General features: G+C 45.3%; 1 protein-coding gene across 2 annotated transcripts in view; it reads left to right on the top strand.

Annotated features, from left to right (window-relative positions):
* Window positions 1-27588, top strand: part of FMR1 (fragile X messenger ribonucleoprotein 1) — a 385399-nt gene that overhangs the window by 87262 nt on the left and 270549 nt on the right. For both annotated transcript variants that reach the window (XM_069212420.1, XM_069212419.1), the window contains exons 4-6: window positions 6161-6232; window positions 6499-6647; window positions 26660-26753. In XM_069212420.1, coding sequence (XP_069068521.1) covers window positions 6161-6232; window positions 6499-6647; window positions 26660-26753 — 315 coding nt within the window. The remainder of the gene's footprint in view (window positions 1-6160; window positions 6233-6498; window positions 6648-26659; window positions 26754-27588) is intronic.

Genomic DNA, 27588 nt, shown 5'->3' with positions numbered 1-27588 from the left:
GCTTAAGCAGCTCTTTTCGAGATATCAACACCACAGGCAGTGGATACTCCAGTAAGTCTCATCCTGTCTTCCTTTGTAGGTGTAGGTGGGGACGTTAGCAGATTTTAATGGAAGTTAACCAATGATGCTTGAGTACTCCAAATCATCAGAGGTTTTCAGTTGGAGTTCTATGGTTTGCCAGAGCAGTGGTGAAGGCTGTCTTATTTTCAGACAAAAACTCCACAGAGTTCTAGATCAGACGATAGCAGACCTAGATTTGAAAGGAGCGCTGGTTCAGATGCTACATCATCCCCAAGGTCTCATCAATGACATTTTCTTAGTCCAGAGGAATGACAAGGGCTTCAGTCTAGTAATCAGTCTCAAATAATTCAACAAGGGGTTGATCTTCTGACATTTCAAGATGGAGGGAATTCATCTGCTCAGGAATATTCTCAGATCTGGAGTTTGGATGGTGTGGTTGGACTGGAAAGACCTTATGTGGCAGTACCAGTTTTCCAAATGCAACGTAGACTTCTGCAGTTCCAGTGGAGACAGAAGATGTACTATTTTGCATGTCTTACTTTCAACCTGTCTGCTTAACAAAGGTGCTGAGAGTTTCTCCTCGACAGAGGCATAAGATTAATTGTTTATCTTGACAACATCCGCATCATGGATCAATATCCTCACAGACTGGCAGAAAATCTTTCTATGTTACAAGCCATGCGCTTTCTGATCTATCCTTAATAATCCAAGCTCACTATTACAGTGGATTCAGTTTCTACCTTTTTTGATGTTCTAGGTCATAGCAGTTCTCACACTACCAATCTCAAAGATAATGAGCATAAGGAGGGAGCAACGGGGCAATCTTTGATTAGATACCAGATCTGATGATAGGATATAATGCCAGCATTTAAGGGTATGGAACAAGGTGTAGAAATTTGCCAACAAATGGAGAGTGGTTGGAAAAGGAACTAGGATTACATATAAAAAGCCTGAAACGTCTGCCAGATGTTGGACAAAAAAGGAAGAACAATGTTGTGTCCTTCTCAAGATGGATAATATTTCAGTGATGAGATATATAAATCACGTGGGGGAACTTGTTCCCCTTTCCTCATAGAAATGGTCATGGATATTTAGCACTTTTTTCTGGGTAATCAAGTGGCAGTGATGGTGGAATACCTGCACGACTTCGTCATTCACGCCACTTTTAGGATGCCAGTGCTTCGAAGTTACACATAGCAGTCTTTCGGCACTCACTGAAGTTCAGGGTCCTGGTCACATGACTTGTTTACTTCCAGCCTGGACCAACTATTGTTTAGTGTATTACAGTTGTAAACTGGACAGGAAAGCAGGAGCATTGGATATTTTCCATCAAGTGTGGACACTGGCGATCAGCTATGCTTTAACTCCATTTGATTGTGCAGGTGAATTATCGAGTTGAGGTGGAAATGATTTTGATCTTTCCAATCTGAAAGTTGCAAATATGGTTCACTGTTTTGATGAATTTACTGTTCTCCCCTGACTTCATTACATTCTCATGAATCCTTGAGGGCAATATCATCAACTAGCCCGGCCTGTTCATCTTATAGCATGAAGGGTTACAGAGGACGTTGGATGCTCCTGAACCTTTCTGATCATGCCCAGGACCTCACCAGGAAAGCCTGATTAGACAACTCTTTTAATCAGTAGAAATCGGCTGTGGTGATGGGATATGTTGATGTGTTGATGTGTGGTATGGGGTTTGGATCCTATGGGGTCAGGCCTTGTCCACATTTTCTACCAAAAATTGTCTCTGAATGCCAATCTTACAGGTCAGGAAGTACTTTTTGGCTGTCCATTTAAGCAGGCTATGTGTGCTTAGATGATGTGACTGCAGGAGAAGATCCCTAAGCACCTACTCAGAAAGATGAGGATATGCTGTCATCTAAGTGTTAAATATGTTTTTATCTTGTCAGAGTAACGAGTATCTGTCCAGAAAGGAGTTCTAGTGTGAGTTAGGGATGCTTCTTTATTTAATTTTATACAAAAGTGTCTCAAATGTTAGAGGTCTAGACCTTCCTGGAAGAAGGTTCACACCATGTGGAGTCAGATTCTCAATTTCCAGAAAGACAAAGTTGAATAACTGAGTGATTTAGTACACAGAATTTAAGAATCTCTGAAATTGTATGTGGTCAGATACATTGGTGCTTGTGAGGCCGCAGCTGCGGATTTCAGGCCTCGAGGAGCCAATCACTTGCTCATTGTCATAAAGAGACTTTCAAGGCTGTGTTCTCCCCCACCATAGCCTGATGGGTTAGATAGGTAATGGAGGAAGTGGGGGTAGAGACGCCTAGCTTTGGTGTGCACTCAGCTAGAGGTGCTGTGGCTCCAATTTGTTTTCTCTGAGTGTTCAGTTGGATGATATGATCAAGGCGAACTGGTCATCTTATTCTATTTTCAAGCACTTCTGTTGTAACCCAGGGAAAGGGGTGGCTTCAGTAGTAATACGTAAACTTTAAACTAGCATAAACCTTGCTTCCAGGCCTGACATAAAACAAAACATTCCCTAACTAAGGTAAAGGAAGGTTTTCAATTATATTAAGGACATTGGGATAAGGATTACCCCTGCAAGAAAATGATAGGAGTCTAGACTAGACAGTATTCATACAGGTATGTGAACTACTAGTGGCTGTTAAAAGACTTCTCTTTTCTCCATGCTTCTTGAGAAGGGTAGTGCATTGTTGTTTTTGCTGAGTGCTTCTGTTAAATAAAGTGAGGCAAGAGAAAACATAATCCTCACCTCTTTGTCAATAATACAATTGTAAATGTTCCTTTGTTAGCTCAAAATTTTATATTCTTAATATATATTTTATATTTTTAGTATATGGTTTAATAACCTGTTTTATTGCCATTGTTTCCTTTGCTGATGCGTTGCTGTGTTTTGTTAATAGATCTAATCATAGAAGTTATAAGCCTGTTGTACCCTCACATTAATATTCCTGAGAAACCTGTGACAGTTCGCTATTACTGAGAGTCAAGTGCTTAAGGGTTTGCACATTGCTCAATTTTTAAGTTTCCCAGAACCATAGTACAGTAAAGCATGGGACAGTAGATGCAAATGACCACAGCTCGTGTCTGCCTTTTAGGGTCTAACAGGGTAGACCGCCACACAGATGAGCAGAAAAACTGTATTTACATTTGTGTGGTGGGGTAAGCAATGACCCATGCGGGGCACCGTAGTGTCTAGAGGCTGGACCTTTGTTTTAGGATTATTGTCCTAGAGCACTCCCAAACAGGAATCAGCTAGGACAAGGTGTATCTGGATAGTGGATATTGCCTCCTTGGATCGGTGCTTGGATGGGCAGAGATATGCTCCTGAACACTGATCCAAGTGAAACCTTTTAGCACCTAAGGTTTCACTTTCAATCAGTGTGATGTCAGTGCGCTGCTCATACTATGCTTTATCCCTAAAACAAAATTGTTCTGATGCTTACACCAGAAAGATTATCCTTCACCTTCACCTCCACCTCACTGTGATGAGACTAGAGTGGACTCCCCTTCTTGTCGTGCATAGTCCTCAACACTTGCTCTCTCACTAAACCTGCCACCAAAATTTAGGAACTCCTGTATGACCACTCACCAGACCTGCTCTTCCTGACGGAAACCTGGCTGACTCCCTCATCAGTCCCCATCATCTCCAAGGCAGTTATACTGGATATAAGATCGTAAGAAAAACAAGCGTGTGCAATGCAAAGGGTCTCGTATTTGCTCTAGTTAGAGCTATTAGTGTTGTAAACTCCTAACCTGACTTTTCTTGCCACATAAATTGAAAAGTACACATAAGTGAGCCGATTCACAGCCACGGCCGCCATGAGCATCAGCATGAAGAGACGCACAAAAGGAAAAAGAAGTTCACTTGTAGTCAAACCTATCAGCAAAAGTGCAATTAGCTTGTAACAGGGGCGATAGCCAAGGCAGGACCAAAACCTCCTCAAGGAGGGACAAACGTAAGCCATTCACCAATGTCATGAAAGGATTTTTGAAAGGCAGGCCCACGAATGAATGTTAGAGATGGGCGTGAGGTGGGCGTTGCTAAAAGCCCAGATACATACCAACACATCGGAAAAGCAGCGCTTGCGCGCTGCTATGCTCAACCTAAAAAAGACAAACACAGAGGCAAAATCACCATCATCTTCAAAGAATCCATCCATATCCGAAAAGGAAGCAGATCAGGCAGTAGGTAGGGATGGGTCTGGGCAAGCAGATCGGGGGACATGATTGCTCAGAAGCAAGAGATCTCACACTCCCAGATGGGTGTCATTTATCAACATAGGACAGTTCCTTGTTGGCACGGCACTGCAGTCCCTAATGGGCTCCTCGAGGGGGCTTTTTGCCAGTGGTCCTTTAAAATAAGTTGCTGTGATGAAGTGTAAGTGGTGGTGCTGTGTGTGTAGACTGGTGTAAGTGTGGTATAAAAATATCTAAGGTAGACCCTGAAAGTTTAATACATGGACCTCTTGTAATAACGAAAAACAAATTGTGGCTCTTCAGCAAAGACTCCTCATTCCTGCACTCAATCTGTTGACCTGACAAACTATAACCCACACCCTCCTGGCCAAATCACACGAAGAACCTCAAAATAGTAATTGACAACCAGCTCAATATTACTGGGCAAGTGAACGCAGCCTCCATATCCTGCTTTCACCCACTCAAGGTGCTCTAGAAGCTTTTCAAATTACTCCCCGCCAACACTGGCAAAACTGTCACCCAAGTCCTCATCACCAGCAAGCTGGACTTCAAGAATTGACTTTATGCTGGAATCAACACTTAACTGACCAGAACACTCCAGCCCATAAACAGATTAAGTTGCCATGTTCACCCTCAACCTCACATCCTGCGCTTGCATCACTCCTCACATCCAAGAGCTCCACTTGCTCTGAAGCCACAATAAAGTACTATTCCAATTCCTCAGGCATACATACAAAGCTTTACACAGTATTGACCCCACGTACCTCAACAACTACATTCAAATTCACTAACCAGCCAGACATATCCATTCAGCTGAACTCCTCCTCCTCACACTCTCTCCATCCCTCCTGCATACGCATAATCAGATCCGGCAGTCATGCCTTCTTCTACATCAATTCTAAAGCCTGGAACGACCCCTCCCTTCACATCAGAACTTCGTGCTTAGTTCTTGAACTCCATAAGAAACCGAAGACGTGGCCTTTCACTTATCCCAAACCTGATTCGATCCATACAGCTCCGGTTTCAGTGCCAGAATACCTTATCGGGTAAGTTGTACACTATACAAATACACACAACATACCATAACTCTGATTCGTCCACTGCAGTCTTGGGGCTAAATTTGTTACTTTGACTTGCATCCTTTCAGTGAATCACAGCTTCTTGAGTTTTGAGCTACAAGGTAGATGATATAATAACCCTTATAAATTGTGTTGTCGATGTGGTTGGATGACGAATTGCAGAAAAGGTGCATAATATATTGAACAACAAAGATTTGATAATCATCAAGCTGTTCTGGACCTCCTTAAAAATCATTAAACGTTTGAGGAGAATGGCTGGGTATTAAGGAAAAAATGTGAAGAGGATGGCTGGAAATATGAGTATGTGTCTAGGGAATGAATAACACAAAGCCCAAGTTTATCATAGTATTATCATGAGAAAGAGCCAGTTATTGTCCTACTGAAACAACAGGAAACATTTTTTTTCTCTTTAAGGAATATTGTAATGCACTGAGTTCCAGTGCTGATCTGTTTTTCAGTGTACAGCTCTACCAGTTTCTCTGTTCATCATTGATCTACTCCGTCACTGTTCTTTGATGATTCACTATATTCAAATAGTAATTTTAGTAGATTACAGCAATCAGCTATTGCCAACCCGAGCAAAGGAATCGGTAAAGGTGTGTTGCAATAAAAGTTAAATTCTAAGTTTCCTAGCTCTGCTCTGGTTTTGATAAGTTTACATTATCTAATGATGACCCGTGTGTCTTTCAACTCAAGGGTTCAAACAAAATTATTTGGGACTGGCTTTCCATTGCTTGCCGCCTTTCTTCAGAACATGATGGTTAGTTTCGGCTAGTTAAGATTATTTTGGTAGTAAGTGATGTGTCCTTTAAAGTGGAAATGTTTAATTAAAATTATTTTACACTCTCATATTTAACACCAATAATTCTGTCTAGGTTTACTCCAGAGCAAATGAAAAAGAACCGTGTTGCTGGTGGCTGGCTAAAGTCAGAATGATAAAGGGTGAGGTAGGAATATATAACATTTATTTTGGTTATATTACTACTATTCCTTCCTCTAATTGCTAGGTTTCATTCTTTCATTTGTAAATTTTTTGGACTGAATTTTAAAATTGTTAGACTTTGAAGTTCATTATTACTTTCATTATTAAAGATACACATTCTTATTTTTTGTTTCTTATTTTCCTTTCAGTTCCAACACACTATCATTTATGTTCAGTACTTAATCATTCATATTGACCAACAGTGATTTTTATTGGTTTTGTTTTTATCAGTTTTATGTAATAGAATATGCAGCCTGTGATGCTACATACAATGAAATTGTCACAGTTGAGCGTTTACGAGCGGTGAATCCCAGTAAACCTGCAGCAAAAAACACGTTTCACAAGATTAAATTGGATGTTCCAGAAGATTTGAGGCAAATGTAAGTGTGTTTTTCATGGATTGTAAATTAATAGAAGTAATGATTTACATGGCGTGGCAGATGCCATTAATCGTCATAGGTTGTTTAAACTCAGGGCCTGATTCCGACCTTGGCGGATGGGATACTCCGTCACAAATGTGATGGATATCCTGCCCGCCATATTGCAAGTTCCATTACATACTATGAACTTGCAAAACTGCGGGCATGATACACGTCACATTTCTGATGGAGTATCCCATCTACCAAGGTCGCAATCAGGCCCTTTGTCTCCATTTAGCACTGGAAATCACGTTAAATCTGTTAACCCCGGTAGTTCCTCACTCTAGTCCTATAGGCTGTCCATTTCATCTTTGAGCTATCATTGAGCTTGCTGCGTCTTAGTTTAAAAAGCCAAATATAGCAAACATTTTATATTCATATTTGTTTTGCTCTTAAACCCAAATGTATCTTACCTCTTTTATGAGCTGCAGTCCTTTCATGAGTACCTTATTCACGTCATATAAAGTTTATGTTGCATATTGTTCTTGTAACTCCCAGTTTATTTCCTTCCAGGTGGTCCGAATATTCTCACCATGCAGAACTGAATGAAAAATTTCCTAGCTATTGTAAAGGAAGATTTCACTTCTAATAAGGACACGTAGGCAAGGATTATGCTTGCTGTTCTTTCTTCACCACATTATTAACAGCATCCAGTACCAAACTACATTTTGTATGCACACTAGGGAAATCCAGCAGTTAACACTAAAATGATATCCATGTGCCATAGATAGTCCTTCACAGCTGTTCTTTCCTATCTCTTCCTGCGACAGAAAGTGACCAATCACTTCCTTCTGTGTTGTTTGCACCCATCAGAACCTGAGTCAGGAGAAAAGAAATCCCAATGATTTTCCATACCTTCAACGACATACAGGGTTAAGTAATTACAGATGACAGTAAACAAGAACCACAATATTTCAAAAGGTGCCAATATTAATGACAGGCCCATGTAAGTTATCCCCCCTTTACGAAGAATGTCTCCCAAAGTGAGGTTAGGCTTGCCTGATGTGTGGGTTAATCCTCACCTCTGTGTCCTTAATAGAATTGAAACTTTCTGTTAGGATAGTTAGAAAATGTTTCATTCTATGTCAGGACCGGAGGCTAGGCGTATGCTAGTTTAAAGTTTTCCCACTATGAGGAAAGCCATATTAAGGACCGGTTTAAAGTAGAATCTCTTAAAAGTAGAGTCCGAAGACCAGTCTTCCTCATTGAGGCCTAGTGGACCCACCGAGCAATTGTAGGAGAGGAGACTGCCCGGAAGAGGTTCCTGATGGTGATCAACAATTGTCTCTCCCCAGGGGGGCAGAGCTCTGACGTTATAGCCTCATAACATTTGATACACCTGACCATACATAACTTTGGGGAGTCTGGAGAAGAAGGATAAGATATCACCTGTGAATTGCATTTTGTCTCTCGTAATGTGGAACGTAACTCCCTCCGGAGTGAATGCCCTACCAGTAATGTCCAGCACCTGAACATCAGATACCTGTCTGCAAGATATGTGGCACAAAAGTGTGGCCAGTTTGGCTGAAAGTTCTTTGCACGTATGACATTTTTTTGGCTGGCCAAGCAAGAAATGGATTGAGAACCTGGTTGACATCCCACAAAGCTGAATACCGAACTTCTCGTCAGCTTCCTCACTAATAGCGTTCTTCCACGGAGTGATCGCCCAACTGTGTGTGTCCTGCCAAGATCACAGATCTGAAGGTGTTAATTGATCTATAGGATAGACCCTCTGAGGCCAGCGAGGCCAGGAAATTCTGGATCTGTACAACCTCTTCCCCACTGGATCCAAGTGTTGCCGGTGACACCAGCCCAGCCATCGAGACCATGATGATCGATATCGTTTAATGGTGCTGTCCGCCCACTCCTTGAAGAGGAAAGCTGCAGCATGTTCCTAAATTCCTGGGATTTTCCTGCATTTCCTCTAATCCTCCAAGCCATAAGCAACAGAGACCCTTCCCGAACTAGCGGATGGGGAGTCCTGTCGGGATCTCTGAGAAGATCGGGAAGGTATGGTAGAGGAATTTGAAAATCCCAAGAAAGCTCCAGTTAAAAGGGAATTCAAACTTGAGATCTCCAAACCGGATTTATCCATCTGTTGTCCCTGCACCTGGGCCCCGAGGTGAATTATCATGGCGAATGGGAGAAAGGTGTACCCTTGTTCCAGGTGCCAGTCCTGAAGAAATGTCTTTGGCCATTGCTTTAGGGTCCGGCTGCTCCAGGGAAGTTGGTGATCCAGGTGTGACGCAAACAGGTCTACCGAGAATGGGCCCCATCAGGACTGAAGGACCTGAAAGAGAGAGGGTTTTCAGTTGCCAGAGACTTGTGTTTTTCAGGTGTCGGAAGTGCCAGTGGGCCATCTGATTGACTCCTCCTGGGAGGTGTTCCACCATCACCGAGATCGGATGAGAGGAGCAATACTCCCACAAGGACCTGGCCAGATCCGAGAGCTTTGGAATAGGTGCCCTCCAGCGGATTCAGGACATTCAGGCGTTGATTCCAATGTTTCAGAATGGAGCGTTTGTTCCAGTCCTCAGGGTCCTACGTCTGCTCGGTCTGTTCGGTTCTTGCATTCTGTTGGTCACTCATGCATGTTGGCACATGAGGGCTCTCCAGTGGTGCCTCTGCAAGCAGTGGTTTCAACACAAAGGGGATCTCGAGTCGATAACGATCTTCAGAGACGCTGCAAAGGATCTACAATGGTGGGCTGTGGACAGCAACCTTTCCCAAGGAAGGCTGTTTTGTTTACCACCTCCAGTGGCCACGGTCATAACGGATGCTTCCACTCTAGGGTGAGGAGCTCATCTGGGGGACCTGGAGATCAAAGGTCATTGGTCTCCAGTGTAACGGATATATCTCATCAATCTGTTAGAATTGCAGGCGATGCGTCTGGCTCTCAAAGCCTTTCTCCCGTCCCTTCGCTGTCAGTCAGTTGAGGTCTTGACAGACAACACTACTGCGATGTGGTACATCAACAAGCAGGGAGGAGTAGAGTCGTACCTTCTTTGCAGAGAGGCTCTGCGGCTCTGGTCCTGGGCTCAGGACCATCGGATTTGCTTAGTAGCAAACCATCTGGTCGGCATTTCTTGGCTGATCACGAGTGGCATCTCCATCCAGACCTGGTCCTTCACATCTTCCAGATGTGGGGTTTTCCACAGATAGGCCTGAATGCGCACTGCCCATCATTCTGCAGTCTCCAGTATCCGGTGCAAGGAGCATTGGGGGACGCGTTTTAGATGTCTTTGTGCAGCCAGTTACTTTACGCGTTTCCCCCGCATACCCTTGATTCCTCAGGTTCTGAGGAAGCTTAAGTCAGTTTAATAGCTCCGGATTGGCCAAGAAAGGTGTGGTACACAGAGCTTCTCCAACTCTTAATGTGCCCTCTACTCCGTCTCCTTTACGGGGCAGACCTCCTCTCGCAGTCGCAGGGGCAGGTTCTACACCCCCACCTCCAGAGCCTGCACCTACATGCCTGGAGATTGAATGGGGCATTCAGAGTTGTTTTTCTCTCCCTCCAGAAGTGGTGGATGTTATTTTATCAGCCAGGCAGTACTCCACCAAGACTTTCTGATGGATACAACTACCTGTGGATTCCTCACCTAATGAATACTCCCATGGCGCCAGCATTCGACGGAAATCTTCTTACTAGTCTCTGCACGTCGACGAGGACGTCACTCTAGCCCACGCGACGCCGTCTGACGTCATACAGGCAATAAGAGGTCCTCGACGACGTGCGGACGTCAGTTCCCTTTTTTCCGTGCATTCGAAACGGTTATCTTCGAGGGAGCAACTGTTACTTTTTTGGTTACAGTGTATTTTTGCTGCGTAGTCTTTCGCTGTGGTAATAATGTCGCAGAGAAAGTCTGGATTTAAGCCTTGTCGTGAGTGTGGGCGAAGTTGTTTATGGCTAAATCGAAGGAGAAGCATCACAAGAAGTCTTCTTCTCCAAGACATCGGCGTCATCGAGACTCCCGGCGCCGTAGAGAATCTCGGCGTCATTCGAAGGAGACTCGTTCCAGGTCTTCGGATCGGCGCCGAAGGACATGGGAGATCAGTCCCACGGTTACGCCGCATCCTTCGACGCCGTTGCCCTCTCCGGCGTCTCCGACTTCACCTGGACAGGCGTCGGTGATTGAGGTATTGGAGCCTCAGGTGTTTTCTCCGGCGCAGACGCCGAGGCCGGCGTCGGGGTCGCCTCCGAGACAGGCACCTCAGTATCCGGCTTTTCCCACACCTGGAGCCGATAGTTCCGCATTCTTGAATGCGATGTATGCCATCTTCCAACAGATGGCTCCAGGGGGTGCTCCGGCTGGGCCTTTGGCCTTTTCTTTGGGTGATCCTGCGCCTCTTCGGCCGGCACCCTTTATGCCCTTTCTCCCTTTTGGGAACGTGGGCTCGGCGCCAGTGTCGGCGCCGGTGGCCGCTCCGGTGGCTTCAGAAGGATTGGCCCGGGGATTTCCATCCCGTCGACGTCGAAGTCGGGATTTCGGCCTGTGACTCCGGTGGGTCCATCTGCTTCAGCTGCTCTTTTGTCGGCGCCGAAGTTACCTGTGGCGCCGGACGCGGCGTCGGTGGCTTCTGAAGATCGGCGCCGATCTTCGACTTCGGCGGAGGCATTGTCGACTCCGCGTATTGAACAGCGACTTCATTCCAGGAGACGTGCTCTCCGTGTATTAGAAGAGCAGGAGTACCAACGAGCCCTGGAGGAAGGAGAGCTAGAGGACTCGGGTGATGGGCTGCGTGGACTGGAGTCGGCCAGTGGGCTGGACACTTCCCCTGAGTGGGATCTTTCGTCCCCGGGGGAGTATACTGAGGAGGCTGCTTCCTTTCATGCAGTGGTACGGAAGGCAGCTAGTTTTTTGGACCTGCCTTTGCCGGTGGTGGAGGCTAAACAAAACCTTTTAACAGAGGTGCTACATCCGGCCTCAGCTGCGGCGGAGCCTCTGTTGCCATTTAATGACGCTCTGCTGGATCCGGTGATAGAGGTGTGGAAGAGGCCGGCATCTTCCCCAGCAGTTCACAGAGCCGTGGCCAGGAGGTATCGGGCGGCTCCGACTGACCCTGGGTTTCTATCTAGGCACCCTACGCCGGAGAGCTTGGTGGTGCAGGCCTCCTGTTCAGCCAAGTCAGCGCCTGGTTCTTTCCCGACGGTGCCTGGGGACAGAGATTCAAAGAAGCTAGAGGCGCAGTCGAAGAAAATTTTTTCGTCCTGCAGTCTGGCGTTAAAAGCCACCAATGCAACCTGTATCCTGGGGAGGTATATTCATGCTCTGATGGATGACATTTCCTCATCGTTTACAGAGCTTCCCCAGGGTCTTTTGGATCTTGTCTCAAATGCCCAGGCTGCTGCGACCCAGATTATCCAGACGGGACTGGATACCACCGACTCGGTAGCCAGAGCAATGGGCACAACTGTGGTGGCAAGGAGACAGGCCTGGCTCCGTAACTCAGGCTTTTCTGCAGATGTACAGTCCACATTGTTGGATCTCCCGTTTGATGGGGACAAACTGTTTGGAGCCAAGGCTGATTCGGCCTTGGAACGTTTTAAGGAAAGCAGGGCCACGGCTAAGTCGTTAGGGCTCCAAGCTCCTTCTTCCACGGCCTCTACCAGATTTTTCAGGAGGTTTCGTGGATTTGGGCGTGGCTCTTCCTCCTCTTCCTTTCGGGGAAGATATCAGCAACCTGCCTCTTCCCATCCCTATAGATCTTTCAGGGGGAGAGGTAGGGTCCGCACCAGAGGAGCCTCTCAGCAGCACTCTGCCTCTTCCTCATCCTCTGGCGGGGTGCAGCAGGGGAAGCAGCCTTAGGCTTCCACCATTTCCCACTCACTCCTCTCCTGTAGGGGGAAGATTACAGCATTTTCTCACCAAATGGAAGACTGTTACAACGGACACTTGGGTTCTCAGTATTGTGGGAAAAGGCTACACCCTTCCCTTTCGGGAGTTCCCGCCCCTCATCCCGCCCCGCCCTTCTTATTGTTCAGAAGAACACCTCCTGTTGCTAGAACAGGAGGTACAAGCCCTCCTTTCCAAGGGTGCGGTGGAGTTGGTCCCAGAGCAGGAAAGGGGTCGAGGATGTTACTCAAGGTATTTCCTGATTCCCAAGAAGGATGGTCGTTTGAGACCAATTCTGGACCTGAGGATCTTGAATTGGTTCCTCAAGCAGGAAAAATTCAAGATGCTGACCCTAGCACAGGTGCTTTTGGCGTTGAACAAGGAAGACTGGATGGTGTCTGTCGACTTGCAGGATGCTTACTTTCATATCCCGATACTCAAGTCACACAGGAAGTATCTCCGGTTTGTGGTGGGATCGCAACACTATCAGTTTGCGGTCCTTCCGTTTGGTCTTACTTCAGCACCTCGAGTCTTCACGAAGGTGATGTCGGTGGTTGTGGCAGAACTCAGAAGGAAGGGGATAGCAGTATTCCCTTACTTGGACGACTGGTTGATCAAAGCCAAGTCCCTGGAGCTTGTGTCGCATCATCTGCAGTTAACAACCCAGTTGTTGTTCGACCTGGGTTTTTCGGTGAACAAGCCCAAATCTCACCTAGAGCCCTCTCAGCGCCTCCTGTTCATAGGGGCAGTACTGGATACAACATTGGGTCGGGCCTTTCCTCCGCCTCAGCGGATTCAAGATATTCAGGATTTGGTTCCAATGTTTCGAAATGGAGCGGTAGTTCCAGTCCTCAAGGTCCTTCGTCTGCTCGGTCTGTTTGCCTCCTGCATTCTGTTGGTCACGCATGCTCGCTGGCACATGAGGGCTCTTCAGTGGTGCCTCCGAAAGCAGTGGTCTCAACACAAAGGGGATCTAGAGAGTACTGTCAAGATCTCCAGAGATGCTGCTGTGGATTTGAAGTGGTGGATTGCAAGCAACAATCTTTCACAAGGAAAGCCGTTCCAGCAGTCGCCACCAGTGGCCACAGTCATAACGGATGCTTCCACTCTAGGGTGGGGAGCTCATCTGGGGGATCTGGAGATCAAAGGTCTTTGGTCTCCAGAGGAACAGATGTTTCACATCAATCTGTTAGAGTTACGGGCTGTACGTCTGGCTCTCAAGGCCTTCCTCCCTTCCCTTCGTGGTCAGTCGGTACAGGTCCTAACGGACAATACTACCACGATGTGGTACATAAACAAGCAGGGAGGAGTGGGGTCGTACCTTCTCTGCAGAGAAGCTCTTCGACTATGGTCCTGGGCAAAGGACCATCAGATTTGCTTGATAGCAAACCATCTGGCCGGAGTCTTGAACGTGCGTGCGGACAGTCTCAGTCGCCAATTCTCGGCAGACCACGAGTGGCGTCTCCATCCAGATCAAGTCCGTTTAATCTTCCAGAGGTGGGGGTTTCCTCGGGTAGATCTGTTTGCCACTCGAGAGAACGCGCATTGTCCGTTATTCTGCAGCCTCCAGTATCCGATGCAGGGAGCGTTGGGGGACGCGTTTCAAATAACCTGGTGCGGCCAGTTGCTTTACGCGTTTTCTCCCATACCCTTGATTCCTCGAGTATTGAGGAAGATTCGCCAGGACCGGGCTCTAGTCATCCTAATAGCTCCGGATTGGCCAAGGAGGGTATGGTACTCCGACCTTCTCCAACTCTCAATGTGCCCTCCGCTCCATCTCCCTTTCAGAGCAGACCTCCTCTCGCAGTCGCAGGGGCAGGTTCTACACCCCAACCTCCAGATCTGCACCTACATGCCTGGAGATTGAACGGGGCAACCTGAGTTCCTTCTCTCTCCCGCCTGAGGTAGTGGATGTTATATTAGCGGCCAGGCGACACTCCACTAAATCTATCTACGCTAATAGATGGTCTAAATTTGTTGCGTGGTGTGGAGAGAGGCAGATTGATCCTTTGCATGCTCATCTATCGGGCGTTTTGTCTTTTGCTCTGTCTCTTGCGCAGAAAGGTTGTGCAGTGGCTACCATTAAGGGTTATTTATCGGCCTTGTCAGCCTTCATATGTCTTCCAGACCAACCATCTTTATTTAAGTCCCCTATTGTTATCAGATTCCTGAAAGGTCTTCTAAATAAATATCCTCCAAAGCCATTCGTTATGCCGCAATGGGATTTGTCCTTGGTCCTGACTTTCCTTATGGGGTCCCCTTTTGAACCTATGCATTCTTGCCCCTTAAGGTATTTGGTTTTAAAAACAGTCTTCCTGATAGCTATAACATCAGCAAGGAGAGTGAGTGAGTTGCAGGCCTTATCAGTAAAGCCCCCTTATACAACTTTTTATGGGGATAAGGTGGTGTTGAGGACCAAGGCTGCTTTCCTCCCGAAGGTTGTTTCACCCTTCCATTTGGCTCAGGCAATTACTTTGTCCACGTTCTATCCTCCGCCTCATCCTTCCAAAGAGGAAGAAAGACTGCACCGTCTGGACCCAAAGAGAGCGTTGAGCTTCTTTATTGATAGAACAAAGGATTTCAGGCTGGAGGATCAGCTGTTTATTGGATACGTGGGCAAGAGGAGAGGAAAGGCAGTCCACAAGAGAACACTATCCAGGTGGGTTGTTCTTTGCATTAAAATCTGTTACTCTTTGGCAAAGAAGGATCCTCCTGAGGGCATTAGAGCTCATTCCACCAGAGCTAAGTCGGCCACTTCGGCCTTTGCCAGGGGTGTTCCTGTGGTTGACATCTGCAAGGCCGCAACTTGGTCGTCCCTTCACACTTTTGCAAAACATTACTGTTTGGATTCTGAGGTTAGAAGGGACGGCCATTTTGCACGGTCAGTGCTGCAGGATTTCTTGGTTTGACCATTTAGGCACCCACCGCCGGGCGTGGTACTGCTTTGGGACTCTATTCATTAGGTGAGGAATCCACAGGTAGTTGTATCCATCAGAAGAACGAGTTATTTACCTTCGGTAACGACTTTTCTGGTGGATACATTAGCTACCTGTGGATTCCTCACGGTCCCACCCGCCTCCCCGTTGCCTTTCTGGTCTTTCCAAGTAATCCTTGAGTGCGCTCCTCTTGGTCTTTGAGGGTGCAATAGATGTTGTATATAATATATTTATATATATGTATATATGTATATATCTTTGTGTATATACTTGATGTGTGTATATATTTTTAAAAAAAGAGAGAGTTATATATATATATATATATATAAAAGATTTACAGTTATTCATGCAATGTTGTGTATTTTTACAATATAATGGGATGTTGCCTTGCTCTTTCATTGCATTGCCTGGTTGTTCTCATGCACGTAAAAAATGATTGGTACTGACGTCCGCACGTCGTCGAGGACCTCTTATTGCCTGTATGACGTCAGACGGCGTCGCGTGGGCTAGAGTGACGTCCTCGTCGACGTGCAGAGACTAGTAAGAAGATTTCCGTCGAATGCTGGCGCCATGGGAGTATTCATTAGGTGAGGAATCCACAGGTAGCTAATGTATCCACCAGAAAAGTCGTTACCGAAGGTAAGTAACTCGTTCGTCTGTGCCAAAAGATGGGCAAAATTTGTTACTTGGTGTGGAGAGAGGCAAATTGATCCCTTAAAAGCCCATTTATCTGGTGTTCTGCTGTTTGCCCATTCTTTAGAAAAGAAGGGTTGTGCAGTTGTGACTGTGAAAGGCTATTTATCAGCGGTGTCTGCCTTTCTGTGCCTTTCTGATCAACCTTCATTGTTTAAATCTCCTATAGTTGTTAGGTTCATGAGAGGTCTGAATAATAAGTTTCCTCCCACTCCGTTTCTCATGCCTCAGTGGGATTTGAATTTGGTTGTAACTTTTTTTAATGGGTTCACCATTTGAGTCTATGCATTCTTGTTCATTGAGACTGTTAGTCTTAAAAACAGTCTTCCTTATAGCTATCACGTCTGCTAGGCGTGTGAGTGAGCTCCAGGCTCTTAGTGTCAAACCTATTTTACATCCTTTTATGCTGACAAGGTGGTGTTGAGAACCAGAGCTGCTTTCCTTCCCAAGGTTGTCACTCTCTTCCATATGGGGCAGTCTATTACTCTTTCATCCTTCTACCCTCCTCACCCTTTAAAGGAGGAAGAAAGACTTAATTGTCTATATCCGAGAAGAGCTCTGAGTTTTTATAATGAAAGAACAAAAGACTTTTGTGTGGATGACCATCTCTTCGTTGGATATGTGGGCAAGATGAAAGGCAAAGCTGTCCATAAGAGAACCATATCCAGGTGGGTCATTCTTTGCATAAAGATCTGTTATTTAGTGGCAAAGAAGGTTCCTCCTGAGGGTATTAGAGCCCATTCCACCAGGGATAAGTCTGCCACTTCGGCCTTGGCTAGAGGTGTACCAGTGGTGGGCATTTGGAAGCAGCAACTGGGGCTTCCCTCCATACTTTCGCGAACCATTATTGCTTGGACTCGGAAGTTAGGAGGGACAGCCATTTTGCACGTTCTGTGTTGCAGGATTTCTTGGTGTGACCGGCCAGGCACCCACCTCCGAGTGTGGTACTGCTTTGGGACTCTATTCATAAGGTGAGGAAACTACAGGTATTTGTATCCATCAGTAACGCTTTTTCTGGTGGATACAGTAGCTACATGTGGATTCCTCACAGTCCCACCCGCCTCCCCGTTGCCTGTCTGGTCATACCAAGACTTCTTTTACTAGTTTGTATATACGTTTTTGGGTATTTTTATATGAATAAATAAATATTGTGTTTATATTGTGTTTGGATTGGTATATATATATATATGTTGCCTCAAAGGCACGTAAAAAATGGTGAAACTGACGTCAGCACGCCGGCGAGGACCCCTTATAGCCACGATGATGTCAGACGGAGTCATGTGCAGAGCATTGCAATTGTGACTTCCTCGTCGACATGAAGAGCTGGCAAGAAAGTTCCCATCGAATGCCGGCGCATTGAGAGAATTTATAATGTGAGGCATCCACAGGTAGCTACTGTATCCAACAGAAAAAGTGTTACAGAAGGTAAATAACTTGTTCTTTAGGCATATACGTGAATTACAATCCCTCAGAATCCAAGAACACTACATTCAGGTTCAAAAAGATTGGTTTGTACTCAGAACTAACCCCTCACAAGAGAGTTTCCCCTTTTCATCTTAACCAAACCATGGAGCACACAGTCTGTTTCCCCCAACCAGAGTCTAGCAGAACGAGCCCCAAACACCTTAGATATCAAATGCACTCTCTTGAATTACATCGATAGGAGCCAGCTCTTTTGCAAAGCAGACCATTTGTGGCCTTTGCTAAACTTCACCCTATATCTAAAGCGGGCATGGCCAGTTGAATAGTCAAATGCATCCAGACCAGCTCTCACAAAGCTTACAGAGCTCTCTCTGTCACATCCAAGGAACACTGTAAAAGCAAGAAGGCAGTGGCCATGACCTTTTTGGGAAATATTCCCCTGGTTGACATTTTTAAAGCTGCTACTTGGTCAAACGCACACTCCTTTACTTACCGTTATTGAGTGATATCCTAGCCAGGCAACGGGTTATTGTTGGTCAGATGGTTTTAAGGACTTTTTCAGACATCTGCATAATCAACACGCTAGCCAACACTTGTGGAGGGAGGTACTGCTTTTCAGTCTGTGCCAAGCATGTCTCCCTACAGCAGCATATGTTATGAACGGAAAATTTGACATCTGTTTCTAGCATGTAGTGCTGCAGATTGGCATACTCCCACCCTCCTCTCCTGAAGTGAGTGGTTCTAATCACGGATATCTTCCATTATTAACTGGCTTCTCTTTGCAATCCTCATGTGCACCATTGGGTGTTTACTCACCACTCCATATTACTCTCATCCCCTGTGCAAAAAAGCAATATAACTTGGAGTCGGCACCCATAAAGGCAGATGCCATAAAGGGAGGAGTCACCATATGCCTCACAACTCGAAATACTTATTTGAAGAAAAACAACCTGCAAATGTCCGCGCCCGACACTAGAAAGCAGAAGTATGCAGAACATGTGAATCTGTAGCATTACCTAAAAAATGCTTGCAGGGTAAATAACAATTTATCTTTAATGAGTTCTGGAGCACTGGAACACTCCTCTAAAAGATGGACAAACGATAGAAATCAGCACAAGATATTTTAACATGGTTTATTAAATATTTAAGACCAATCCAAGTGCAGATTATATGAATTTACATTATTAAAGAAATACAAATAATGGTAAAAAGCAAAAATGTGATCCATGTAAGTGCAAGAAAAAATGGCAACATATCAGGTGTTTATCATTAAGTGAAATTATTGATGGATTTACTCTGTATTGGAATCCCTCCCTTCATACCCTCTAGGTTGTGTCTTATTAGCACCACAAATGCTGTATAAGTGAGTTCCTAGATGAAGCCTAAAAATTTAGAAGTATAGCTTTTTAAGCTGTAATGGAATGCAAATGTTTTAGATGACTGCATTATACTGTGAATGGTTAAAACGCATTTAGCATTCAAACATTAGTATACATCCAGTGATTAAATTCAGGTGGAAACATACCCATTGCTGCCACATTTGTTTCACAAAACGAAATATAAATGTTGATAAAATGAGCAAAAGATAAATATGGATAAATAAATATGGAAATGCTAAAAAAAAAAAGAAAAACATAAATCCAGGAGCCCTATACATAACATATGTGCTATTCATACACTATTATCCTACACCAAATCATGGCACTATACAATATAATGAATGCAAGCAGGGACATTACGAGCAGAATCCTGCCTTTCTAATTAATAAATTCTTGCATGAATTTGGTGATGGCTTCAAAACTAGAAAAACTGCAAAACACATGGCAGCCATCTTTGAAGCGTATAAATATAACATTCCAATATAGCAGCCACAGCTGCTTGCCTTGAGAATGAATGTGATGGTATTTTAAAAGCATTGGCCAATTCAGTAACTGTGGCTGGACATCTGTGAAGGTTATTTTTGTATTCTTCCAAGGGCACCAAGTTAGATCACTGTGCAAGCGACTGTCATCTTAAAAATAAAGAATATAATATTCCAAGGTGGCTGAATGTTGTTACTATTAATGCCTCTAAATTGGCTGCCACATTGCATCTACACACAATGTAATGGCTATCTTGGAAGTATTAAAAAAAAAAGTCCAGGATGGTTGGTGCCACCATTGGCTTTGCCAAAGCTTGTACTGCATTGACAAAACCAAGACTTGCAATCAACAAGCATTGGCAAATCATGACCATTTGCCTTTGACAACGCTTGTTTTGATTTGGTGTAAATGGCAAATTATTTTTTATATTAGTTTTTCAAAAATATGTTTGGTTGGCATTGAGTTAATGATACAAGATATCTTGACGCATATAGATGCAAGATTGAAAGTTCTATCATTTGAATGTTCATTTTTCAAGACACTGGTTGTTAGATCAGTGGTTTTAATTATTTTTCCCACAATCTTCAAATTCACAAATTAGCAACATTTCCAGAGAGAAGGGGGTTGGGCATGATGACCATTTGCATGTCTTCTGCTAACCGCTACCACGTGGATACTATTTTGTGTGTGGGCACACTTTTCCTGAACCTGCGAGTTCCAGAGAATGCACAGATTTCAGAATTCAAGTGTTTCAAGAAATGTATTAATCCAAACATAGAAAAAGAAATACGCTTTCAACCCCGTGGTTAAGTTTAGGGTCTGCCGGTGGTTGGATGTAAGGTCAGGTCACGAACAAGGCCCTGGGTCCAACCCTGCCTCCCCCCACCACATTTTACACTGCCTTTGGCCTTGCACAGCAGAGACTGCAGACATAGTTGGGCGCAAGGCTTAACCTCCATAGTCCAGAGTGAGAGGCTTAGTTGATGGCCCTGCCTCCAACTGCTTTTGTTCTTTATTCAGAACACCATTCAAATCATTTGGGTGAAAAAAAACGAAGTTAAAAAAATGTATGGATCCGGTAGTGCAAACCTCCTTGAAATCCGGTATACAGAGACAGATGCCATTGCAAATTATATTGACTACATCTGTGTTGACATTACATATCACTTTGCCATTGACGTTACTTATTAGATCACTGAGGATACTGTGCATTTTTGTCCGCATATGTGTTCTTTATTCATGTATTGTTACATCCAACTGTTTATTGGTGTAATTAGTTCACAAAGAGTTAAGTTGAAAGGTTATATTTTGTGTTTGCAAACCATAACTGGCAAATTTCAGGGGGATTACATTTTGCTCTTTAACCCAAGCATCACTTTCAGTGTGGTCTCCATGAATTCTTCATCAGGACCGGAGGCAAGGATTATGCTCTCTTCCTTCTTTATTTTCACTTGCAGCAGATTCAACATCACCAAAAACTATCTTTCCCATCAACCCACGGGAAAGAACTAAAAAAAACAGCCAATAGGAGGCCATCATTTGTTCAGATAATCGTGCGTTCTCCCAACGTCTCTCCTGTTTCTTTCCTGCTTGTCACCAGATAAGTAACCTTCCTTATTCGCTATTGTGCATAACCGTCTGTGTGTTCTTTAAGCTTTTTTTCTCCGCAGTAACGTGTGACTGTCTGTTTTGGTCTCTGCCGTGGGGCACATTTCAGAGCCCCTTTGTGATGACATCCAGTCTTGGGCCGCACGATTGCGGTGCAGCCACTAGATGGCATTGACTATGTGCTCGGACGCGACGCGCGCATTTGACAGATAGCGTGAGGACTGTCACTGCGAGTCGGCCTAGGTGCCCTTCTACACCTGAGCTGCCTCAAAACCTGACGTCTGTCTAGTTACGGGTCTGTATTGAGCCAGCACAAGAGTGCTGGGAGCACGAAACTGCGGATGCCTGGCGAGCACACATCGGCCTACAGTAACACGCTGCGTGCGTCTTCCCCGCTGCAAACTGCTGTTCATAGGGCCCGGCCCAGGCGAGAAACTTAATTGTCTAGTCCTCAGAAAAATTGGGGACGCGGGCCCTAATTTGCAAATATAAACAGTGAGCTTAGCACAGTGAAGTATCGGCAAATGTAGAGACGTCTTATATCAATAAAGATTCCTGTATTAGTTCAAGTAATGCAGTACATGAAGCCCCATCCTGTCCGCACAAGGGTCTAAGATAAACTGCCCAACGCTTCCCTTGTGCTATGTTATGATGCATTCTACATTCCAAGAATGCTTCATAGCATAGCCCCATAGATACAGAACATTCTTTACATATCATAAAACGCACTTACGTGACCACACACAGCCATACAACTCTACTGGTCTGTCCAGTGCAAAAATAGCCATTGCGCTACCAGAAAAGTTCTGCCTCTTGGCCTGCCAAGCACAGCTTTCCGCTTGTAACCGGGTCTCCAGCGTTGGGGTTTTCCTTGCATATTTGCAACAGAGTACTGCTTTGCTTATACATATCTCCCTTTTTGAGCTCCAAGGGAGTCATGGCGTAATACTCAAAGCAGGAGTCTTTGCATGTCCTCCTCAAAGACAGTGTGTTTTGCGAGGCGGTGGATGCCTCCGTCCACCAGGCTGTTGCCGCAGCCATTGAACCCTTAGAGCGCCACCTATAGCACTGTCAGCAATATGCCCCTTTCCTCTTCACGAGCCTTGGTACCCTCAAACGTGCGTGCAGAAGCACAAAAGTGATACAGGCCTCGATCTGGAGAAGGCTAAATCCTCCGGTACCCCATTGTCGCCTGATATCCTCTCCGGATGGCACAGCGGGCGGTGATCTTACGGAACGCCAACTGTGCCCTATTGGCAGAGCGGCATCTCTCCTTTTTGCCAAAGGTAGACCCTGAAGCTGGGAGACGTGGTGACCACAGAGGCGTGCCTGGCGGCCGAAGGGGGGCTCTTTGGGGAGCCTTCCATAAAGGAATTGAGCAAGTTTGTGGCCATGGTCATGTCACACGACAAGGCACAGAATTCTTTAAGAAGATCTTCCACCATAGAGTTTTCATTGGGGACAGTCGTGGTAGGGGGTGCGCGACGGTCCACTTTTATGTCCAAGCCCCCTCGAGGGGTTCCCAGAAGCCACAGGAGCAGACCATACACGGGGAGTTCTTCGCCTCACGTAGAGGCTTCTGCTGATGGTACCCCAGAGGTTCGTCCAAAGGGCACTTCCAGGCCCAAACAGGTAAGAGTTTCCCCTTCTTCCCTACTGAAGGTGGGAGGCAGGATAGCTTGGTTTGCCCTTGCATGGACAACCCTGCCATCTGACGGATGGGTCTTACAGACTGTCAGTGGGTTTCGCTTTGAGTTCTACGGAACTCCAAAACATCCTACTCGCCCAAGATTGCTGACCTTTACAAATCAACAGACATTACTGATAGACAAGGAAGTCGAGGACCTCCTCTTGATGAAGGCGACTATACAGACACAACTCCATCCAAACGGTTTTCTGAGCAACATCTTCCTCGTGCACAAACAGGATGGTGGACAGGGACCTCTCATAAACCTCAGAGATTTCAATGGGTGGCTCGTCTACTGCCATTTTGAAAATGGAGAGGATACACCCCTTGAGAGACTTGTTACGCCACAATGACTGGATGGTCCGTTTGGACCTTCAAGACGGTTATTTGACGATTCAGATTTTTCGCCAGCACTGCAGGTGCCTCCAGTTCCAGTGGAGAGACCAGGTGTTCGAGCTCACCTCTGTACCATTGGGGCTGTCGTCTGCTCCCTGGTGTTTCACCAAGGTCCTCAAACCAGTGGTGGAGCTCCTCTGGGTTCAGGGTCTCCGACTTATAATCTACTTGCACAACATCCTACTTATGGATCAATACCCGATCTGACTCTTGGACCAGCTTCAAATGATGGATCTCCTGCTGTAAGAATTGGGCTTAATCGTCAACAAACGGGGAGTCCATACTGACTCCCTGCAGGAAGACAACGTTTTTGGGGTTCATTGTAGATTTAGTTAAGAAAACTCCTGAGTCTTCCTTCCTGAAAGATCTCTAAGATTTGTCATGAAGTGAGGCAGACACTTTCCAGACCTTCCACCTCTCTCAGACAGGTGTCCCGAGTCGTGATCCTCCTTTCCTCGTCTATTCAGGTGATCTTTCCAGGCCCTCTTCACTACAGGGCCCTCCAGTGCCTCAAGGCCTCCCACTTACACAAAAGCCTCCAATATTTGGAGCAGATCCCCTCTCAGATGAGGTCCGGGACGAGATGTACTGGTGACTGGCACACATGGAAGCCTTGAACGGGCAAGCCATATTTGGTTCGGACCCGAACATCATGGTAGAGTCCGATGCCAGCAAATCCGGTGGGGGCGCCTGTTGTGGGGACTCGTCTACAGGTGGAAAATGGTCTGCAGAAGAACAAAAGCTCTGTATCAATTGTTTGGCACTGATGCCGGGATTCTTCGCAATAAAATGCTAGACGAAGGACATGGTGCATTGCCACGTACTGTTGAAGATGGACAACATAGCTTCCGTCCGGTATATCAACCACCTGGGGGGCACCAAATCCAAGGCTGTGTCAAATCTAGCCAAGGATCTATGGGAGTATTGCCTCTCCAACAGCATATCACTCACAGCTGAGTATCTTCCAGGAACATTCAACGCAGTGGTGGATTTATACTCCAAAGAGTGGTCGGATTCCAGCCTATGGCAGTTGAAGCCACAGATGTTCAGGTGTCTCGAAGCCCTGTCGGGTCTGTTCTTCGTAGACCTCTTTGCTTCAAGGCTGGATCACCAGATTTCCAGATTTTTTCCAGTTGGCAACCGGATTTGTTAGCTGCAGCAGACGCTTTCCTGCAAGACTAGACGAAGGAGCAGGGGTATGCTTTCTCTCCATTCTCTATGAACATGAGGTTATAGGCCAGGGCGCACAACTAGTCCTGATCACTTCCTGCTGGAGGTAGCAAGTCTGGTTTCCAGTTCTTCTGGAACTTTCTTGGGATTCCCCCTGGCCCGCGGTACTCAGTCCTGTGAGACGCTAACCGGGTATTGCACCTTTTCCAATCCTGGTAACAAAATGAATTCTTGTCCAGCAAACCGCTATCAGCAAAACTAGCCATGCTACTTTGTTTGGGCTCATGCCGCAGGGCCTCAGACATCCGGGCTCTAGATATCACAGGACACACTTTTACTCCAGATGGAGTTACTTTTCAAATCTCGAGATGCACAAAATCGAATTTGAGGGTGATGCCTGACCCTGCCTTTGACAAACGTCCAAAACTGCGCGTCATGTGCTGCCTGAAGGCATATAAATACATGACGGAGGAGTTCGCACGCTGGGGGAAAATCACATTTTTATCTCTCTCAGGAAACCTTTCAAAGTGGTGTCTCCACCTACCATTCACAGATGGATCCGATGGGTCATGCAGGAGTCAGGCATTGACATATCACAGTTTGGCACCCACTAAGTTAGAGGGACAATGACCTCCCTGGGGGCGCGTTTAGAGGACATTATTAATGCGGCGGACTGGTCCCCAGACTCTGTGTTCAAAAGACTTTATTTTGGAGGGTGACCTTGGAACAATCGAAGATGAGGATTGGGTGGAGGCGGTTCAGACCCCCAGAGAGTTAGCTATAAGGGCCCGCTTTCGACTCCTACACAGAGCATATCATTTTAGATCATTGTTGCATAGAATGGACATAGCGACTCCAACCTGTGTATACAGGGCTGTGGGGAAGTGAGATCCTTTTGTCATATCCTGTGGGGATGTTCAGGAGTTCTGGGGACAGGTGGTATGAATCATGAGTAAAGTAACTGGGCTGCAGATATTGCTGGAGGTTAAATGGATGATCCTGGGTATTGCGGGGTACGAGGGATGGCCTAGGTACATGAAGCTCTGGTTACAGCTGGTGGCTGGGATTGCAAGAACGTGGGGAGCAAGTGGTCCCCCAGGGATAGCGGACTGGGAGTGGGACCTGGACTGGTGCCAACAAGCTGAACAGGTGGTTTACAAAAGCAGGGGATGCATGAAGAAATACGAGAAAATATGGTCTAAGTGGGTTGCCTACAGAGACAGTGGGGCAATCAGGGGGCATGCAGGAGTGACTATGGGGCTAGTGTGGGGTATCAGGGAAGGGTCTGTAGTGATAGACATATGGGAAGGTGAACGTAAGGTGGTCACGTAACATTGGCTAGTTTATTGATGCTGTTGTGTACCTTGCACATGTTATTAAATGTGATCATGACGTGTTAAGACTGTACACTGAGCTTGGTGAGAAATAAAAAAGATGTTTTAAAAATAAAAAAGATTATATTTTGAGCCAGTTTTAGGCATGGCCTCCTTGGTGGTGGATAAGCTTTAAACGAGCATAGTCCTAGTCTCTGGTCCTGACATAGAATGAAAAAAGTCCTAGTGAAAATGAAGGAAAGTTTCAATTCTATTACGGATGCAGAGACGAGGACTATTCCCACCCAGGTATCTAAGGAGTCTCCTTTACCTTTTTTCCTACCCAGATTTTTATACTTATAGGTGAGAGTCTCCATAAGGTCTAAGTGATGTGGCATTGATGATGTTTCTGCCTCAGTAATGTCAATGATGGTTATGTATAACTGGTTGATGCATTGATTTACCGTGCACCTTATGGGTTGTCTCTTTCTACCTTAGGATTTGTTGAGAAAGTTAGGGTTTGTTTATCTCATGTATGTCATTTGGATTCGTACAGGTTCAGACGGGACCAAAGGGGAATAACGTGAAGAAAGGGGATGAACTTCGGCCACATTGGGAGAATGTACAATTATCTGAAAGAACGATGGTCTCTTATTGGCATTCTTTTGTAGTTCTTTCACGTGGGTTGATAGGAAAGATAGTTTTTGTTGATGGTGAGTCTGCTGCAAGAAAAAATGAAGAATGAAGAGAGCATAATCTTCTCCTCTACGTCCTTAATAGAATTGAAACTTTCATTTATGTTTACTTGGAAATTGTTCAATTTCTTGCAGTTTTTGTTCGATGGAACTGCTTTTAGTGAATACATACTTATTTCAAAATTCTGGAAAGTTACTGTCCTAATAAAATTTTAAAAATTGTAATGCCCATGTACCTTTATTCTTCAACAATTTACAGTGGTAGCCAAACAATATTTAGTTGTCATTGTAGAAGAGTAAAGAATTAAATAAGATGAAATTCAAACAATCTCAAAATTCTTTTTTCTGTTTTGCTAGGTGTGCCAAAGAATCTGCACATAAGGACTTCAAAAAAGCAGTTGGAGCATTTTCAGTGACTTATGATTCAGAAAATTACCAGCTCATCATTTTGGTTAGTACAGGCTGTGGGGTGTGGCAGTGCGTGTTTCATGGGCTCTGGGCTAGACACAGTTGGGGCTTTTGTTAAAAGTTTGTGGTTGATCAGTCATGGCAATTTCTTCCTTTTGCCAGAGAATCAACTGCTTGGCTCAGTGCAGTGGGCAGCAAGAACAGGATAGTTGGGGTCTAGCCTAATCAATGTATAGATGGTAGCTGGAAAATATCTTCCTTTAATGGTGTGTGCTTGCCTGGGAAGTGATGGTGGGGCAAAATGTAAATTTCCTAACTTGGAATGGTTGTTGTTAGAAATCTGGTCTCCAGTTGACAGGGATCTCCCCACTGTCCAACTAGGGACCAAAATCTTAGTCAGGGTAAGTCACAACACAACCCAAATTATCCTGTGCTCTCCCTCCGGTAGCTTGGCACAGAACAGACAGGCTTCACTTAGAAGGCAATGTGTACATTATTTGTGCAATAACTCATATAGTGAAAACACCACAAAAAGTACTCCACACCAGTTTAGAAAACTAGATAATATTTATCTGAATAAAATAAGACCAAAATGACAATAGTCCAATGTACACAAATCAAGATATAACCTTTTAGGCGGTTTAACTAAGTCTTAGTGCATAGGAATCAATGGATGTATTTTAGTTTTTTGCACAGTGCCTGGGATGCATGAAAAATACAAACACAGAGGAGGTGATGTATCAGAAAGTAAAGCGATGTGTCAATTTTTCAGGTGCGGCAGAGGTGATGCGTCTATTCTTTCCTCACAGGCAAGGTTATGTGTTGATTTCCGTGTGCGCAGCCTTGGCTCCTCACTGCGGTGCAGGGGTATTTTGATG

The sequence above is a fragment of the Pleurodeles waltl genome, chromosome 2_1 (assembly GCF_031143425.1).
Source record: "Pleurodeles waltl isolate 20211129_DDA chromosome 2_1, aPleWal1.hap1.20221129, whole genome shotgun sequence".
NCBI lineage: Eukaryota > Metazoa > Chordata > Amphibia > Caudata > Salamandridae > Pleurodeles > Pleurodeles waltl.
The sequence above is the reverse complement of the archived record's forward strand: the minus strand, read 5'-3'. Positions and strand labels throughout refer to the sequence as shown.